This window comes from Oryctolagus cuniculus, chromosome 12 (assembly GCF_051225735.1).
Source record: "Oryctolagus cuniculus isolate XC-2025 breed Fujian yellow rabbit chromosome 12, ASM5122573v1, whole genome shotgun sequence".
Classification (NCBI taxonomy): domain Eukaryota; kingdom Metazoa; phylum Chordata; class Mammalia; order Lagomorpha; family Leporidae; genus Oryctolagus; species Oryctolagus cuniculus.
In genome coordinates this window covers 61,559,873-61,578,803 of record NC_142878.1, presented here as the reverse complement: position 1 = coordinate 61,578,803, position 18,931 = coordinate 61,559,873, and the positions used below count along the sequence as shown (strand labels likewise).

The following is an 18,931-nucleotide window of genomic DNA, read 5'->3' as shown; positions in this document are numbered from 1 at the left end:
TTGCTGCTGGTTCTTCCCGGGTTGGCTACTATCCCTTCCACCTCCGTGGAAGGGCAGTTCCCCCTGGCCGCATTCCCCACTTCCGCAGGGGAGCGGCACACCGCCGGCCGGCTCTTCTCGGGGGCTGCACGGGTTCCCTTAGATGTTCCCCATAGACGTTCCTGGTGCATGCCGTCTCTCTCCTCCTTTATAGTCCTCCTCTGCCAATCCCAACTCGGCTGCCCACACGCCGAGTACGCTGCTCTCCTCCAATCAGGAGCAGGTCCTGCTGTTTATTGGTTGAACTGGAGGCAGCTGGGTAGAAGCTGTTTTCTCCTCTCCCAGCGCCATATTGTGGGAGAGCAGATGCATAGAATAAGTCTTAATTCCAGTAACTCAGTCTAGTCCGGGCTGCTCCCCACAGAGGAGAGCAGATGCATAGAATAAGTCTTAATTCCAGTAACTTAGTCTAGTCCGAGCTGCTCCCCACATCTGAGGACAGTGCTTATTATCATTTATATTTGGATAGTGGTAGCTCATGTTGCTAAAACAGAAAACAACAAATATCCAAAGTACCATGGGCTTAACATTAAAAAGGGATTTATTTCTTACTCAAAGTCCAACCAAGTTCAAGTTGTCCTTCTTTGCCCTGTAGTTCTAACAGCTAAGCATGACATCCAAGATCTCTGCTGTTTAGGCAGAGATACAAAGGCACACTGGTTCTTACCTACCTTGCCCCAAACACGATATATGTTACAACTACCCCTTGAATTACATTGGCTAGAAGAAGTCATGTGACTTTAAACCTATCCCCAGGAGAAGCTTGGGGATAGAGAAAAGCACACGGACACTGGAAAAGCACAATAGTATCTGCCTTAATTGGGCCACTGATTATTCATTTGATCTTTCTTATACATTGAACACTCTTTGGGACTTGTCCAGTTTTAGCAAGAATTCTCTTGGGTCAGGTTAGTAAAAATTTTCCATCCTTGAAATCTGATCAAATTTCTCATGCCCCACTCCTGATTTTTCATCCTTTTAGCCTCCTTATAGCAAGAATTCTGTCAAGTTGGTTTAGCTAGAATCCTTCTTATCCTTGATGTTTCCACTTAATTTTCCATCCACTGTCTCCCACCCACTGATTATAAATCCCCATTTGTCCTTGTTGTATTCAGAATTGAACCCAAACTCTCTTCCCTATTGCAATACCCTCTCTGCTTTAGTCCCTACACTTACCGCAATAGTTCTGAAAAAAATGTCTGCCTAGCCATTTTAACACGTGTCTGAATAATTTTTCTTTAGCGCCACACAGAGAACATAATCAATTTCAAGGAAGACAACCTCAAGTGCTATCTTGTTCACAGCTTGCTGTCCTGGATCTCCAACTCATCAGTGTTATTTCTTTTCCTAGATGGTTCTCCACAGACATATGAGCCTCACTTGCCTCCTCCTCTAACATATCTAATATACAATGATGAAGCAAAAACATAATTACTTAGGTTCTTATTCAAAACAAAGAGGCATAGTAGGTATAAAGTGATCAATATTCCATACCAACTTTAAAATTCCACTTAGGCTACAACAAGGTAGTTTCCTATTCTGTACAGATTCTGATTCTACTGAGAAAAATTACCCTCTCCGTTGTTCTCTGTGGCCCAATGTTCTGACTTCTGTGGCTATTGTAACAAATTGCCACATTCTAAATCACCATTGGTACAGGCCAGAAATATGAAAGTAGAAGCACTTGACTGAAATAAAGTTATCAACAGGCTACTTTGCCACTGGAGACTCTAGATAGTGAAGAATCTGTTCTTTACCCCACCCAGCTTCTGATGGACACCAGCATTCCTTGGTTTGTGGCTACATCCTTCCAGTCCTCAAGGCTAGCATCTTCCAATCTCTAGTTAGGTCTTTATGTTGCTTTCTCATGTGTTTATCTCCTGTGTGTGTGTGTGTGTGTGTGTGTGTCTTGCTCTCTCCCTGTTTTGTGATTATACTGAGGGTCCACCTGGATAATCCATGATAAACTTCCCATCTAAGACCCTTAATCAGATTTGTCAAAACTATTTCCTGAAAACTGTTACAGGTTTCAGAGACTAAGACCCGTTATGTTTGGGGACCACTACTTAGCCTATTTTAGGAGGTTATTCCTTTTTTATCATCCTCCACAACCGCATCTGAAGTATGCCTTTGTAGGCCTCTTTCTTGCTTGAGAAAGTTCAGTGGTCCAAGGGTGGTCTTACGTTTTGAACATCATTTTTTCCCTAGAGTCTGTGTTCTTGATTCTATTTTATAATTCTTTGAATTAGATAACTTCTTGGGACACAAGGGAATTTGGAGTTAGATAAACCTATTACTAACAAATAATTATTCATGATTAAAAACACTCATCCATTAAGTTTGCTTTCTTTAGAAATCAAATAGAGAAAATTAAAAGCTCAAGAAAAATATCACTTATAAAGAAGAAAACTAGTTTTATATGAGAGGATCTACTCTCAGATACCCAAATGTTGAACCTGTGTTATGCTATCAGAAGTAGAGATAACTTTAATCAGTGGCAGATGAACCACAGGAAGTAATGGCTAAGTGTCAGCACATGCTAAGCACAGTACGCTTCAGAAGTGGGTTACAAAGGCTCGCCATGATCTTCTAGTAAGTTTCTTTTTAAATTTTCAAAGGACAGACAATACCTTTAAGTGGTTTCATATTGATAGATATTATGAATCTAATCCCACAGGCTGTCCTTAGAAAATTTAGTATTACTTGTCATTTGTGGGTAAGATAAGTCAGTGGGTACAGGAGAAAAAGCAGAAAAATGAGAAAACACTGAGGCAAGAAGCTGAAGGGGGTAAAAAATTAATGATGATGATTTAGCAAAAGTGATAAAGAAATGGAAACAAGGGGCTGGTGCTGTGGTGCAGCAGGTTAAAGCCCTGGCCTGAAGCGCCAGCATCCATATGGGCACTGGTTCTAGTCCCGGGTGCTCCTCTTCCGATCCAGCTCTGAAGTCCATTATGTATATAAGTAGAAGAAACTGAGGTTATTAATTCATTAAGAAGTGAGTCTTGGGGCCGGCATCATGGCTCACTTGGTTAATCCTCCGCCTGTGGCACCGGCATCCCACATGGGTGCCAGGTTCTAGTCCCGGCTGCCCCTCTTCCAGTCCAGCTCTCTGCTGTGGCCCGGGAGGGCAGTGGAGGATGGCCCAAGTTTTTGGGCCCATGCACCCATGTGGGAGACCCGGAAGAAGCTCCTGGCTCCTGGCTTCGGATCAGCACATCTCTGGCCGTTGCGCCCATCTAGGGAGTGAACCAGCGGATGGAAGACTTCTCTTTCTCTCTCTCTCTTTCAAATAAATAAATCTTTAAAAAAGAAAAAAAATGGCAACAAAAGCAGAGGATTGATCAGGGACTTAAGAGGATAATGAAGATACCCCATATAGTCATAATGGAAGCCAGAAAGTGTGGGAGTCGGAAAGTCCAGGGTTTAAATTGTAGCTTTAACACTTAAAGAGTGTAATTAAGTTTCTTAATTTCGATATGCTCTGTTTCCTTATTTGTGAAATGGAAGAAATAAGTCCTACTTGCTTCACAAACTTACTGAATAATTAAATAATATTTGTGAATACATTGAACATAGTGTCTTCTACCTAACAGCCATCCAATCAATGTTAAGTTTTCTTTCTTCATTACAAGTGTACCAAGAACAAGTAGGAAGGAAAGGAACTAGATGAGGGAAATTGTTAAGAAAAAAATGCAGTAACAACTAATGCTGAAACTGTAATGATAGAAAGGACAAATATTCAATGAGTATGATAATGGAGCATTCTAAACATAAAAGACCTAAGGGTAAAAGTATGGAAGCTGTTACATTAGTGTAGGCAATATAGCTGAACCTTGGGCTGAAATGGTAGCATTGCTAATAATAAGTACTATTCAGATTTTAAATGCCTTTTTTAAGATTTATTTTATTTATTTGAAAGACAGAGTTCCGTAGAGAGGTAGAGATAGAGAGAGAGGTCTTCCATCCGCTGGTTCACTTCTCAGATGGCTGCAACGGCCGGAGCTGCGCCGATCCGAAGCCAGGAGCCAGGAGCTTCTTCCGGGTATCCCAGGCGGGTGCAGGGGCCCCAAGACTTGGGCCATCTTCTACTGCCCTCCCAGGCTACAGCAGAGAGCTGGATTGGAAGAGGAGCATCCGGGACTAGAACTGGTGCCCACAAGGGATGCTGGCGCTTCAGGCCAGGGTGTTAACTTGCTGCACCACAGCGCTGGCCCCTAAATGTCTTAATTTGAAACATGAGGCAAAAGACCACCTCTTGGAGCAACTGAGTGAATTATGATCATTTCTTAAAATGGAGCAGTCTGGAAATGGAGTAGGTTTGGGGGGGGAATAAAGAGTTTGATTTTCTGACCTAAATGAAAGATCTGTGTGAGAACCCAGTGGAAAGAAGGGGCCATCAAAGAAGGAGGTACCTTTCTCTGAAAGGAGAGAACTTCCAATTTAATTATGGCTGTGTCTAAATAAGGTTGGAGTTTGTGAACTCAAGAGGCTTCCATAGCCTCGGCAGCCCATGACAAGAGCCCTGGGTGATCACTGACATCATAAATAAGAGTGTTAACTGTTAAATCAACAACAGAAGTCACTTTGTACTTGCTCCCCATGTAGGACCTCTGTCCTTAACGTGTTATAATATGAGAATTAACAGTAAAACTAGTCTTCAAACAGTACTTTACACTTTGTATGTCTGTGTGCGTGCAAACTGTTAAAATCTTTACTTAGTATAGAGTTGATCTTCTGTATATAAAGATAATTGAAAATGAATCTTAATAAAGAATGGGATGGGAGAGGGAGTAGGAGGTGGGATGGTTTGGGGACAGGAGGGCAGGTATGAGGGGAAGAACAGTTATAATCCAAAAGTTGTACTTAGTAAATTTATATTTATTAAATAAAAGCTTTCTATAAATTTTTTAAAAAAATATAAAATAAAAGTTTGATTTTCACTTTACTAAAAAATTGAAGTACCTGGGACCGGTGCTGTGGCTACGGGAAATTTGAGTATAGATGTCAAGTAGCTCTAAATGTGGAATACCACCAGAATATGTATGACATTTACTATGACAATAATTGAGAACATCTATGAGGACAGTATTGCTAGAAGAGAATCCATTACTATACCCAAGGAATTCTTAAATGAGTAGATAGGAAATAGGATCCAGCAAATAAGATCAGGGTGACCAGTGAAACAGGAGGAAACCAAGACAGTATTGTGTCAAGGAAGGCTAGTGAAGAATGTGTCGAAGCTTCACAGAATGGATTTCACCAAAGTTTTGCACAGCAAAGGAAACAATCAAAACAGCAAAGAGATAACCAACAGAAAAGGAGAAAATATTTGCAAGCTCTCCATCTGACAAAAGGTTAATATCCAGACTTAAAAGAACACAAGCGGCTGGCGCCGCAGCTCACTAGGCTAATCCTCCGCCTTGCAGCGCCGGCACACCAGGTTCTAGTCCCGGTCAGGGCACGGATTCTGTCCCGGTTGCCCCTCTTCCAGGCCAGCTCTCTGCTGTGGCCAGGGAGTGCAGTGGAGGATGGCCCAAGTGCTTGGGCCCTGCACCCCATGGGAGACCAGGAGAAGCACCTGGCTCCTGCCATCGGATCAGTGCGGTGCGCCGGCCGCGGCGGCCATTGGAGGGTGAACCAATGGCAAAGGAAGACCTTTCTCTCTGTCTGTCTCACTATCCACGCTGCCTGTCAAAAAAACAAACAAACAAAACAAAACACACAAGCAGCTCAACAGGGAACACAAAAACAAAACAACAATCCAATTAAAACATGAACAGGCATCTGTATCAATTCCTGGAAATTTACTGGGAATGTATAGGTTTGGAATGTCCTATTGTAAGACTGATGAATGTAACGAGTTAGTTTCAGGGTACAGTTTTGCCTTAATGGTTTTTAAAAAATAAACCATTTTTAACAATTGAGAAAAACAAAAACAAAAACCATGGGCAGGGAGGCCAGCCTCGTGGGTAAAGCACCACCTGTGATGCTGGCGTCTCATATAGATAATGGTTTGTGTTACAGTGGCTCCACTTTGGATCCAGCTCCCTAAAGAGGGCCTGGGAAAAGCAGCAGCAGATGACCTAAGTGTTTGGGCCCCTGCTACCCGCATGCTGCCACCTGGGAAATAATCAGTAGATAGAAGATCTCGCTCTCTCCCTCTCTCTTGTACTCTTTCAAATAAATAAGTAAATCCTTGGGGGTGGGGGGAGGACATGGGCAGTAGGTATAAAACTAAAACTTCTTAAAGGAAGACACAATTTCCAACAGGTACATGAAAAATTGCTCAACATCACTAATCACCAGGTATATGGAAATCAAAACCACAATGAGATGCCACCTCACTCAAGATGGCCTACTAACAAAAATACAAAAGGTAACAAGTACTGCCAAGTATACAAAGGGAACACTTGTCCACTATTAGTGGGAATGTAAATTAGTACAACCATTGTGGAAGACAGTGCGGATGCTCCTTAAAAAATTAAAACTAGAACTATCATATGATCCAGCAATCCAACTTCTGAGTACATAGTCAAGGGAAATGAAGTCAATTTGTTGAAGAGTCATTTGCACTCCCATGTTTATTACACCACTACTCAAAAATAGTCAGGGAATGGAAACAAACTAAGTGTCCATCAAAAAATGAATGGATAAAGAAAATGATACGTATGCACAATAGAGTACTATGCAGCCCTAAGTAGTGATGAGACCCCGTCACTTGCACTAGCACGGATGAAATATTATGCTAAGTCAAAAAAGCCAAGTGCAGAAACACAAACATCACGAGTCACTCATGTGGAGTCTAAGAAAAGAAATGAATTCATAGAGGTTAAATACAATAGTGGTTACCAGAGGCTGAGGAAGGAAATGGAAAGGGGAGGATTAGGAAAGGCTGACAGGTACTAGGTCATAGCTAAATAGGAGTAAAAGGTTCTGGGGCTCTGTGAAACAGCAGGATAAGGAAACCTAGAAGATAGCATTTGGGATGCTTTTACCACAGGAAATGTTAAATGTTTGAAAGGATAAATATAGTTACCTGGATTGGATATTTCACAGTGCAAATATGAATGTAACATCACATAGTACCATATAAATATATAAAATTTTTATGTCAGAATTTTTAAAATAAATTGTTAAGCAGTTCAGTGAGGTGGGTTCTAAAAAACACATTCCCTTATATTTAGAAATACATGGGTAGCGGGAGGTCCTGTTGGGAGCATTTCAGTGTTAATGATTAGGACAAAGCCTGAGGTAACATCTCACTAGCCTAACAAGATCTGAAAACAGTATCAGGGCTTCTGTTTTTAGAAAAAAATACACAAAGGTCACTTAACAGCCAGATCTCAAAAGCAGGAGGTGACAGGACGAGAGGAAGAAAAAGGGATGAAGGGAAAATCATATTCTTAGAATTGTATCTATGGACTATACTGAATCTGTTAAAAACGAAGAAACTAAAATATTCTAAAATGGATTTAACTATAAACCATTATGCTTAGTGAAATAAGCCAGTCCCAAAGAGACAAATACCATGTTTTCTCTGAAATGTGATAGTTACTATAGAATACAAATCAATATATAGGAATGGACTGGACATTTTGTGATTGGATTGTTGTTTTTAGCCCTTGTTTATACTCCTGTGAAACTCCACTCCTGTGGAACTGTGGTCTTCCTACTTTTTACTTGTTGAATATTATGATTAGTAGTGCATTAAGCCTGTGATTATAGAATGGACTGAAAATATGTTTTCCACAAAAATTAAACCAAAAAAGGAAAGAAGGAGGGGAGCTGAGGGAGGGAGGGAAGCATGGTTATTGTCTTAGAATTATACTTATTAAATACATGAAATGTTTTTATATAAAAATTTAAAAAATGATAAACATGAGTATGAAACAACAAAATTCACTGTTCAAAACCTCCCATTGGATTTCACTCTCCCAGTAAAATCTGATTTTATCCTGACCTGCAAGTTCCCACAGACCTGGCACCTGCCATCTCCATCTCTGCCTCATTCAGCCCCTTGGTTCCTACTACCTTTCCTGCTGATGCACCAACAAGCCAAGCTCCCTTCTAATCAGAGCCTTTGCACTTGCTTGTATTTAACCTAGGAGGTTCTTTCCTGCTATGCACACGGCCATCCCTGACTATTGTATCTAAACCATTCTATCCCAACATCTTTATATGGTCAATCTTGCCTGGATTTGTTTCCTATCAAAGGGGAAGAAACTGCTGTTTCTGAGGGTTCAGCAAAAAACAAAAACAAAAACACACAATTGCAAAAACCTTTTGAATATAGGCTCAATTGATTATGGAGTTACTGATGTACTTCAAATGCTATCAGCATTAAGATTCCAAACGTGGCCGGCGCTGCGGCTCAATAGGCTAAAATCCTCCGCCTAGCGGCTCCGGCACACCGGGTTCTAGTCCCGGTCGGGGCGCCGGATTCTGTCCCGGTTGCCCCTCTTCCAGGCCAGCTCTCTGCTGTGGCCAGGGAGTGCAGTGGAGGATGGCCCAGGTGCTTGGGCCCTGCACCCCATGGGAGACCAGAAGCACCTGGCTCCTGCCTTCGGATCAGTGCAGTGCGCCAGCCGCGGCGGCCATTGGAGGGTGAACCAATGGCAAAGGAAGACCTTTCTCTCTGTCTCTCTCACTGTCCACTCTGCCTGTCAAAAAAAAAAAAAAAAAAAAAAATTCCAAACGTTTCCAGTAATCTACTGAACTCTTTTACCCACACTTTCAGAAACCACCACAGTTAACTAGATAACAAGCTTACATTACTTAAACGGTTTGGGGTGCTGGTTCTAGTCTCAGCTGCTCCTCTTCTGCTCCAGCTCTCTGCTATGGCCTGGGAAAGCAGTAGAAGATGGCCCAAGTCCTTGGGCCCCTGCAACGGTGTGGGAGACCCAGAAGCAGCTTCTGACTCCTGGCTTCAGATCAGCTCAGCTCCAACTGTTGCAGCCATTTGGGGAGGGAACCAGTGGATGGAAGACCTCTCTCACTGTCTGTAACTCTACTTCTCAAATAAATAACATCTTTAAAAAAACATGGGTTTGAGGAAAAGTGAATGTAACTACTTAAAGTTTATCATTCCTCTACTATTCTCACTAAATAGTTCACCATACTCTTAATTCCCTAGTTGGTCCTAGGTGCTTAACTTTGCCTTTTTTTTTTTTTTTAGTATTTATTTATTTATTTGAAAGTCAGAGTTACACAAAGAGAAAGAGGCAGAGAGGGAGGGAGGGAGAGAGAGAAAGAAGTCTTCCATCTGCTGGTTCACTCCCCAGTTGGCCACAAAGGCCAGAGCTGGGCCAATCTGAAGCCAGGAGCCAGTAGCTTCTTCCAGGTCTCCTATGTGCGTGCAGGGGCCCAAGGACTTGGGCCATCTTCCACTGCTTTCCCAGACCATAGCAAGAGCTGGATTGCAAGTGGAGCAGCCAGGACTCAAACTGGTGCCCATATGGGATGCCAGCACTGTAGGCGGCAGCTTTACTGTTACACCACAGCACCCGCCCCTGAACTGTTCTTCGAAGTCATCATCATTCAATTCCACAGTTCCACCGTTAACAACTTAAAATTTTTGTCTAAAAATTGCAACTTATCACTACTTTATTGTGGTATACTGTACTTTGATCTTCCAGTACTTAAATTAGACCATCTCTTGTCCTAGAGAGACATCCAAGTGACTCATTTAATGCCTCTCAATGTCAATAGTGTGAAACGAGTGCTACTAGCATAGTGACACTGGGGACAGATGAACATGGACAGATCTGAGGGTCATTTAGGACACTGCAAATAGTGAAAGAAAGAAATGAGAAATTGATGACTGTGTTTCTGGCTAGGGCAAGAAGATGGCAATGGTATCACTACCCATAAAGGCAGAGAAGAAACAAAATAGTATGAGGAATGGAGGAAATCACAAAGTCAGTTTTGGGCATACTGAATCCAAGGTGCCCACAAAAGATGCACTGAGGTATTGGATGTGCAAGTTTAGCACAGCCTGTGTCACTGTGTGACTTACCTAAACCTTGTACCTCACTTATGAGGGTATTGCTCTAGATAATCCCTGAAGTGCCTCGAAGCTCTAAAACTTCAGTGAATTCTGAAATTGTATTACTCATCTTATTATTCAAGCAATATGGCGCAAATTCCCATTTTCTTTTTAGAATGCTGGAGTATCAGGCTATCCGTAGGTATTTTACTTTGGAACTTTAACAAAATTCAAGTGTCAGCAGCTCAAGAATGCATAAAACTTCATTTCCTCAAATTTTAGGAGACACTGACTTCCTCCGCCCAAAGAAAGGCACTAATTTAAGCTTGCTAGCCTTTCCTGGAAGGAACACACACACAAAAAATCACCTCTGTAAGGAACAACAAAGTATGTGAACATACTGCTAATATTCCTTCTCCATGGATTCCTCCCCTCACAGATTTGGAGCAGCTGAAGAGACATTATTCCTATAATGGAAAAATGGAGGAAGACATGGAGGGCACAAAAAAAGATTTATGTTTGACAAGTAAAAACTGCAAGATCTGTGTCACAAAACACTTTTAAAAGAAAAAAAAACCCACATATTTAAATTGAAATCTTGCAATTTGGCAACACAGTTGTTAGATGTGATGGAAACCAAAGCAAGCCTTAACATTTTACCATTTAGAGATAATTATCATTTCAATCAGGTATTCTGAAATTCCTTTCCTTCTTAATTGCACACAGCCTCTTGGCTGGTGGAAATTACTTCTAGGTTAGCAGGATCAATTGTTTTATGTTTGAAGGAAAAGGGAACACTAACCATATCACTCTCACACGTTTAAGCAGTAGTCCTGATAATAAACGTACTCTGGTTCCAAGAGTGTTGTGGTGTTGTGGAATAACTGAAGTGAATGGCTCACTGTTTGGTGGGCATGAAGAAAGAGTACAGTATACCAAGGATTCTTTGAGATTATTTTTACTGCTTTAATTGGTAATATAAGAAATATAGGTGCTTTTGTAAAAGAATCCCTTCAGGGACATGTCACCAATTAGGCCAAATGAACAACACCGGAGTGTATTTTTTATGCTTCCCATTGAATCAGCTCACCATTAACATCACTTGAAGTATTTCTACAATTCATTCTCACAATTTTAAGGCTCTCCCCATGTCTTACTGTGGGTAGCATATAATCTAGTGAGATGGATGAATGAGGGCCCTGAAACGCAACACAAGGGAGGGGGAATTAATAAACCATTGCCTAGCTAAATTATTCCAGCTTAAAACAATAGCATTTCATTTTAACAGAACAATATGAATACTCCATGAAGCCCATCTGTAACTCCTATAACAGAAAGGCAAAACTGCATCAGGACTAAAAGCATAGGCTTTGGAATATGGCAGAATTTGCTTCAGATTCTGGTGACCTTTATGCGGTTGTGGGAGTATTTTTGTGTCCTCTTCAAGTCTAATTTGACTTCTTAATAAGATGAGGAAGATAAGGCTACGTCAGACTTATTTGAGGATGAAAAGTGATAACATACAGAATTACATAACAAAAATAAAGACAAATGAAAACATTTCAACTATGATTTTGTTAGATTTTTATTATGAATGTATTCTTTGAACCATCATTTGAAAGATCTCTCTAAAACTGCGAATCTTAAAGCAGCTCATCTTAGAGGAATTGACTTCGGCTTTCCTACTATTAATACTGATTTTTTTCCTTTAAAGAGCACTGTGTGTGTGACATATTGATGGTCCATGGGAACCAAACTTCAATTTTTCTGATGCAAAAAAAATCCACTCGGCCGGCGCCGCGGCTTACTAGGCTAATTATCCACCTGCGGTGCCTGCACCCCGGGTTCTAGTCACGGTTGCTCCTCTTCCAGTCCAGCTCTCTGCTGTGGCCCGGGAAGGCAGTGGAGCATGGCCCAAGTGCTTGGGCCCTGCACCCGCATGGGAGACCAGGAGGAAGCACCTGGCTCCTGGCTTCGGATCAGCGCAGTGCACCGGCCGTAGTGGCCATTTGGGGGGTGAACCAACGGAAGGAAGACCTTTCTCTCTGTCTCTCTCTGTCTAAAGCTCTCTGTCTCTCTGAAAAAAAAAAAAATCCACTTACTTGTAGGTACTACTCTGATGAGCAAATTCCTGAAATCCTATAAATAAGCACAGGAGACTACATCCTTCATGGTAAAGATAAAGTTAATTCTTGATTTCTGTAACCTAATATTCCAAAAAATACTCTGGTGCTGAGATACAACATGTTTTTTAGTAGAGCACTGTCTTCTAATAACTGTTCAAAATATTACTTTCAAAAATGGCATAGTTTTTGTATTAAGTGAAAATGACTAGAACACATATTTAAAACAATCAGTAGTAGTCCTGGGTTAAACAACTGCCACATACCATGTAAGGTGGTTAAAATCCAAACCTAGCTGCAATATGCTCCCAAACAGAAAGTACATCATGAAACAGACTAGAAAAAAAAAAACTGGATATAATCAAGAGTGAATTAGTCATTAAGATAAATTGTTTATAAACTACCAGCTTAACAAATATGTACCTTTAAACAATGGAAAACTTTCATTTTTACAACTTTCTCCTCTAGTCATCATTATCTCATATGATAATTTGATATGCTCTGAAAGAGTAAGAGAAAGTCCTTTTATATTTCATGATAGGTTTAATTAGGTAATTCCAAGGAGGGAAATAAACCATTAAAACAAGTTCTTATGATATCATTTGGTATGTCCAATTACATGAGTATGATGTAACAAAAATGGTTACAAACTTATATATGCATATTTACATTATATACTCAAAACTATCAAGCTAGTCAACTATATCTGAGGAGACACATTATGACGTGAGTTAAAACAATTTTCATTGCTTATTAGAAAGAATGCAGTCAAGCTTTCAATGGAAATAATATACAAGTGAGGCACTTTTGAGGTCAAGAATAGGAAGCAAGTGACACTACACATTGGAAATGTTCACAAAAATCTATGTGTATCTTTAATACAAAGGTTTTTCAACTAGATTATTTTTGAAAAAATTTTAAAACAATTTATGCCACTTAAGAAGCTTTCGGGAACAATGGCTAACATTTATCAGTGTACCAAAGCACATGAAAATTTTATAACCACCTGGCTGCTAGGCAAACAGTACCTTAATACCTTAAAGCCCTTTTTTTGGTTTATATAAATTACCTCTGGTTGTGTTTCTCTTAAAAAAAAAACTTTTTATATTTGAGTCACCATAAAACACCTTATAGTGCTATTATCATGATGTATAGACTAATTTTTTTAGTGCAACAATAATGTAAGTTTCTAGCGATTTCCCTTATACTTAGAAAAGTGATCACGGAGGTCAAATCAAGAATGAAAATAATATTTAGTGAAGAATCTGTTTTTCACTAACTAAAATTTTCAAGGTTTCATATAGAAAAAATGTTACACTTGCTTAATGCATCTTTGGGTTATAATTAAAAACCCAGTCTTCAACACATATTTTCAAGTGTAGTCACAAAATTTTAAGTAAATTCCAACACAAGAAACACCCTTAAAATTCTGTACTTTGCCTGTCTACAGGAAAAATATCTGTTTCGCATATTCTGGAAACTTCATGAATATTAAGAAACATTGCTGTGCCATTCAGTTAAGCAAGGGAGAGAAAGAAAAAAGAAAAAAGCAAGACTTACCTAAGGTATCAGATGGCACTATACACATGAATTGAAAGTGCATTTATATTACTTCAAAAGCTCAATTTAGGCACTGCTGATTAACCAATGAAAGTAGGTAGTTTCAAGTTTCTCTCTTCAAATATAAACCACTGCCCAACCATCATCTCAGAAACACATGCGTACGCGTGCGCGCACACACACACACACACACACACTCTGAAGCTGTCATGAAGAAATGATTACGGATTTTTTGTTTTAATTCTCCCTGACTGGCAACAGGAAGAAAAATAAGAATACCATTTTGGTATGGTTTTTAGAAGTTAAAGGAACTGGTTCTAAAAATGCCACAGCATACCATCAACTTTGATAACCAGTTTCCAGTATCGATAAATATTTTAAAACAGGACAAGTAAGAAAAAAGTGCTTAAAATCTCTCAGTTACCAAGAAGACATGTTGGGGAAAAGACTCATCTTACAGTTGTTTGAAATATTCCCTATTCCTGATTTCCCACCAGGAGGGGACCACCACTTAAGTCTGGTAATGATCCCAAAACCTGTGTGATCCCTATGACCATCCCAAGTCTCCGGTCTGGAAATCACCCAGCAGGGGGTGCTGAAGCTCCACACCGTGAATTTCTTCAAATGATTTCCATTTCAAGTCAGGAGAAAAATCACTGAAGAATTATCAATTTCAAACAAAACAAATTCATCAAAATATTTCAAAATAATTTAGATTATTTCATTTTCAATATTTACTAACACTTAAGCACTTTTGTTGAGTCATTTACTTATACAATCAGATTAAAAACAAAGAAAGGTTTGAGAAGAAAAGCCAATTGGCAGTGCCAAATCTGTACGGAGAACAAGAAAATGTTCCCAAATGCACCTGTACACAGGTTTTAAGAATTAGAGATTTAAACTACCCATTTGTTTTCACACAGGAATTCTAACTTACAAACGAAAATTTCCACGTAGGGATTCAGATGACATTATTTTATCACACTTCTAGACAGATTTGGAAACTGGGTATGTTAACTATAAAGATCCAAGGTGAAATAAAAACCATTTCATCACTGTAGTTTTTAATGAAGAAACTTGTTTAAAATTGTAAAGGAAAAAATGGGGATGGGATGGCAAAATTTTAGCAGCAAAGTGGTTAAACAAACTGAAAATATTAATGCACAAACATTAAAATATTAAAGCATATATATTGCATATAAAATACAGTACAGAACCAGGAGTTGCACTATACTGATTAGTGCTTAACAGAAGAAATGATTAAATTTGTTCTTCCCAGAAGTATGTACACAGTTCACTTCCACAGCATTTCCTATAGCCAGCAAGTTATTTTCTTCAGTAATTCACACCTTGCTCAAACCTGAATTATAAACTCAGCAACTTACAGTATGAAAATTCATTCAAAAGGAAAATCAGAATTTCCATGTCATCAATAAAAAGTAATTTTGAAAGTTAACAGTCTATTCTAGGAAACCAAGTTTAGCTGAAAACTTCAGGAATGAAGATCATCTGATGTAGCAGCATCCAAATATATAAACAGTACAAATAAGACTTAAAACTGCTGCTACGGTGTCATGTTTTGGATTCGTTTCATCCAATTGATTTTTAGTACAAAACTAGAAATAACCTCTTCTTCATAACATCTATAGTTATCAATATATTTTTCTTCTTTTCAATGTGAAATAATACTTCAAGATGATCTATATACACAATGTTGTCAGTTCAAGCTGTAATATAAATATAAATGCTTTCTTAAAAAAAGTATTTTACAGACAGATAGTGTTATATACATTGTTCAGTTTGATCTGGGGCAAAAGAAGAAAGCTAACACAAGCTTAAGTGTGATATGTAAAAAGAATGGTACGTAAATGACATTAAAAACCCTGCATAGAAAATGAGCTTTTAAATGGTAGTGTGATTTTAATTTGTATCACCTATTAAACTTCAAGCCATTAAAAAAAGGCACACTTCTCAACTTTATCCCTCTAAGGGAATGTTCTTAAAGAACCCTTTACTTGATTAGAGTTTTAATGTAATACTTAAAAAAAAAAAAAATTTGATCCCAAGTCATTTAAACAGTTTGTTGGAACATGTATCCAACTAACATTGCAAATTAAACATCCAGTAAAACAACGCTCTGCAAAACAAATATAAGGATATGTACAAGATATTCCATTGACAACTGGATTAATACTTTCCTGTGGTAGTTAGCACACATTTTAACATAATTTTGCTTTTGGCCCGTTTAAATAAAAATGCAACTGAGAAAAATGATCATTGTTATGTGAATAGTAAGCACTGAGGATTAAGCTAAACAATAACACAGCTGAACATATTCTGTTTTAGCAGAATAAATGGAGATCTCAAGAGGAAACTGTTTTACACGAAGTATCCAGTTACATTTTTTTTGACTTGTAAAATGTTTGTAAATGCAATATAATTTTTTTGAAGGATGAAACTCTGAAAGAAAACAACTTGCTGGTTGAATACCACAAAAAACAAAACAACTAAAAAACCTCACTTTTTTCTATAATGTTTACTCAGTCTCTTTTTATATAAAAATAAGTGTTACATTCCCATCAGAACATTAGACAATTACATCTGTGCTTTAAAAAAAAGTTGGTCACTCAAGGCTATTAGAATATTTTTAAGGATTTTAGATTACCAGAATGTACAGATATAACTCAATATAAATTGTAGCCAAAGAGAAATGAGGATGAAAATATCAAATCATTCACATGGAATAAAAACATTATTAACTAGATGAGTTAAATATTCAAAATATATGGAATGTGACAGTAGATAAATGTTTATCTACTTCAGAACTAGGAAGGGGAAGAAAAGTTTAATATGTAATAATTCGTACCTTACATTTAGTTAAATATAAACATTTGTTATTTATACATAAAACTGCTTTCAAAAAACAACTAACAAATTATTTAGTTGCACTTGTTTTACTTCTTATAATTCTGAAGTGTTAACTTTTCTTAGATTGAAATCAATAGTCCCCTAGTGCATTTTTACTTTTAGTTCGTATCCTAATAAATTCAAACCTTTAAAAGTCCCATCACCTAATGCATAAATATACAAAAATGCCAGAATTAATCCCTTTTAGTTGGATATTTTTTGCTGACTCTTATAGCCAATAACCAGAAATGACTTCCTTCTGAAAATACCCTACAACCTGTAACAAAACATGCCATGCACTCAAGGGAAAAGTTAGGCATGGCTAGCATTTGTGAAATGCTAAGAACTGATGAGTTCTGCTTCCTCCACATGTGGCCCCAGTGATACCAGGCAAGATTCCATATTGCTTGCCAAAAGCTTCCACAAATCCAAGTTAGTTAATTCCTGGAAACAAAGATTTTAAGCTCATTTTGGCACTGGATCATTTCATCCAGCAGCTTTATGCTTCCCACCACAGCACCCACATGCCTCACCACAGCGATGGCACATTCTCAAAGGGACATAGCAGCACATACATGGTACAATGAAAGACAAAGCTACCAGGGCTAGCCACCGTAAGCAGAACTTGTCATCGCTAGTGTCACATGAACAGGGATCAGAAAAATCTCCCTCTGAGTCTGACATACAATGATACAACATGCTCTCTGCGCAGAGCATGCAACTAACTTGATATATGCATCTTTTAATAGGATCTGGAGCATCCTGACATTTTCCCCTGCTATTTTCTTCATGATTAAACCTTTCCTGGCAGTATACGCAGCGAGAACGTTCACCATCCTCTTTTCTTCGTTTTGACTTCTTAAATTTTAATGAGGAAGGCTGTGTCTTAAATACCACAGAGTCTTTGAGTGAACTTAACTTAGTTTCATCCCCACAAGAGTACAGATAGTCTGATTTTTTACTCTCTGGTTTAGAAAAGTGGATATTGGAGTCAGTATCATCTCTCTCCAAGTCATTTTTCCACATATCAGGATGTCTGTAATCTGCATAGCGACGTATTAAGATATCTCGAGGGTTTATTCTAACAATCTCATCTTCATCTTGAAAGCTGACATGTCTGATTGATTTCAAGGGTACCTAAAAATAAAAGAGATACAAAGTGCTGTAAGGATTATGATGGTTAATATGACGTGTTGATTTGGTAGAGTCACAGTGCTCAGATGTTTTTCAAATACTATTCTGGATGTCTCTGAGATGTGATTTTTGGATGAGATCAACATTTCAACAGATAGATCCTGATGGGGGTAGACCTTATCTAATCAGTTGAAGGTCTTAATAAAACAAAGATTGTTCCCTCCCAGAGGAAGTAGTCCTGCCAATAGGCTGCCTTTGGATTCAGACCACAAATCTTTCCTTAACCCCAGCTTGACAGCCTACACCTGCATATTTTAGATTTGTACGTCCACTATTCTGTGAGCCAATGCCTTAAAATAAATTTCTATATATACATTCTGTTGGTTCTGTTTCTCTGGAGAATCATGACTAATACAGATTTTGGTGCCAAGAAGTCAGGTGACACTATAATAAATATTCAAAAATGTAGGCTTGGAACTGGGTATTGGCTCAAGAATTTCAAAATACAAGTTAAATACAGCATTCAAGGGATCACTGCTTTAAAGGTACTCTGGTGAGGCCTCATATAAAATAAAGAGCATGTTATTCAAGATTTGCAAGAAAGGCAATCCTTGTTATTAAGTGGCAAAGAACCGGTTTTCTGGAAAACAGAACTTTTGAGTCATGATCATGGATAGTTAGCAGAGTAGATTTGTAAGCAAAGTATTGAAGAAATGGCCTAATTTCTCCCTGATGCTTATAGTAAAAAATCAGAGTAGATAGATAAACTGAAGAAAGAATTGCTGGGGCTGGTGCTGTGGTGTGTAGCGGGTTAAAGCCCTGGCGTGCAGCGCCAGAATCTCATATGGGCAACCGTTTGAGTCCTGGCTGCTCCACTTCCAATCTGGCTCCCTGCTAATGCACCTAGAAAAGCAGCAGAGGATGACCCAAGTCCTTGGGCCCCTGTATCCACACAAGAGACCCAGAAGAAGCCCCTGGCTCCTAGCTTTGGATTGGCTCAGCTCCAGCCCTTGCAGCTACTTGGGAAGTGAACCAGCAGGTCAAAGACCTCTCTCTGTCTCTATCTCTACCTCTTTGTAACTCTTTCAAATAAATCTTTAGGAAAAAAAAAAAAAAAACAAAACAAAAAACCAAACCTGTTAAGCAAAAAGCAATCAGAAATTGAAGATTTGAAAAATTC

General features: G+C 38.8%; 2 protein-coding genes across 4 annotated transcripts in view; one reads left to right on the top strand and one right to left on the bottom strand.

Moving 5' to 3' along the window:
- Positions 1-18,931, top strand: part of LOC149123075 (uncharacterized) — a 49,720-nt gene that overhangs the window by 4,039 nt on the left and 26,750 nt on the right. The window lies entirely within an intron of this gene.
- The window catches only part of SPRED1 (sprouty related EVH1 domain containing 1), a 124,775-nt gene continuing 118,517 nt past the window's right edge, over positions 12,674-18,931 (bottom strand). For all 3 annotated transcript variants that reach the window (XM_008269229.5, XM_070053969.2, XM_008269230.5), the window contains exon 7: positions 12,674-17,754. In XM_008269229.5, coding sequence (XP_008267451.1) covers positions 17,104-17,754 — 651 coding nt within the window. In that variant the 3' untranslated portion in view covers positions 12,674-17,103. The remainder of the gene's footprint in view (positions 17,755-18,931) is intronic.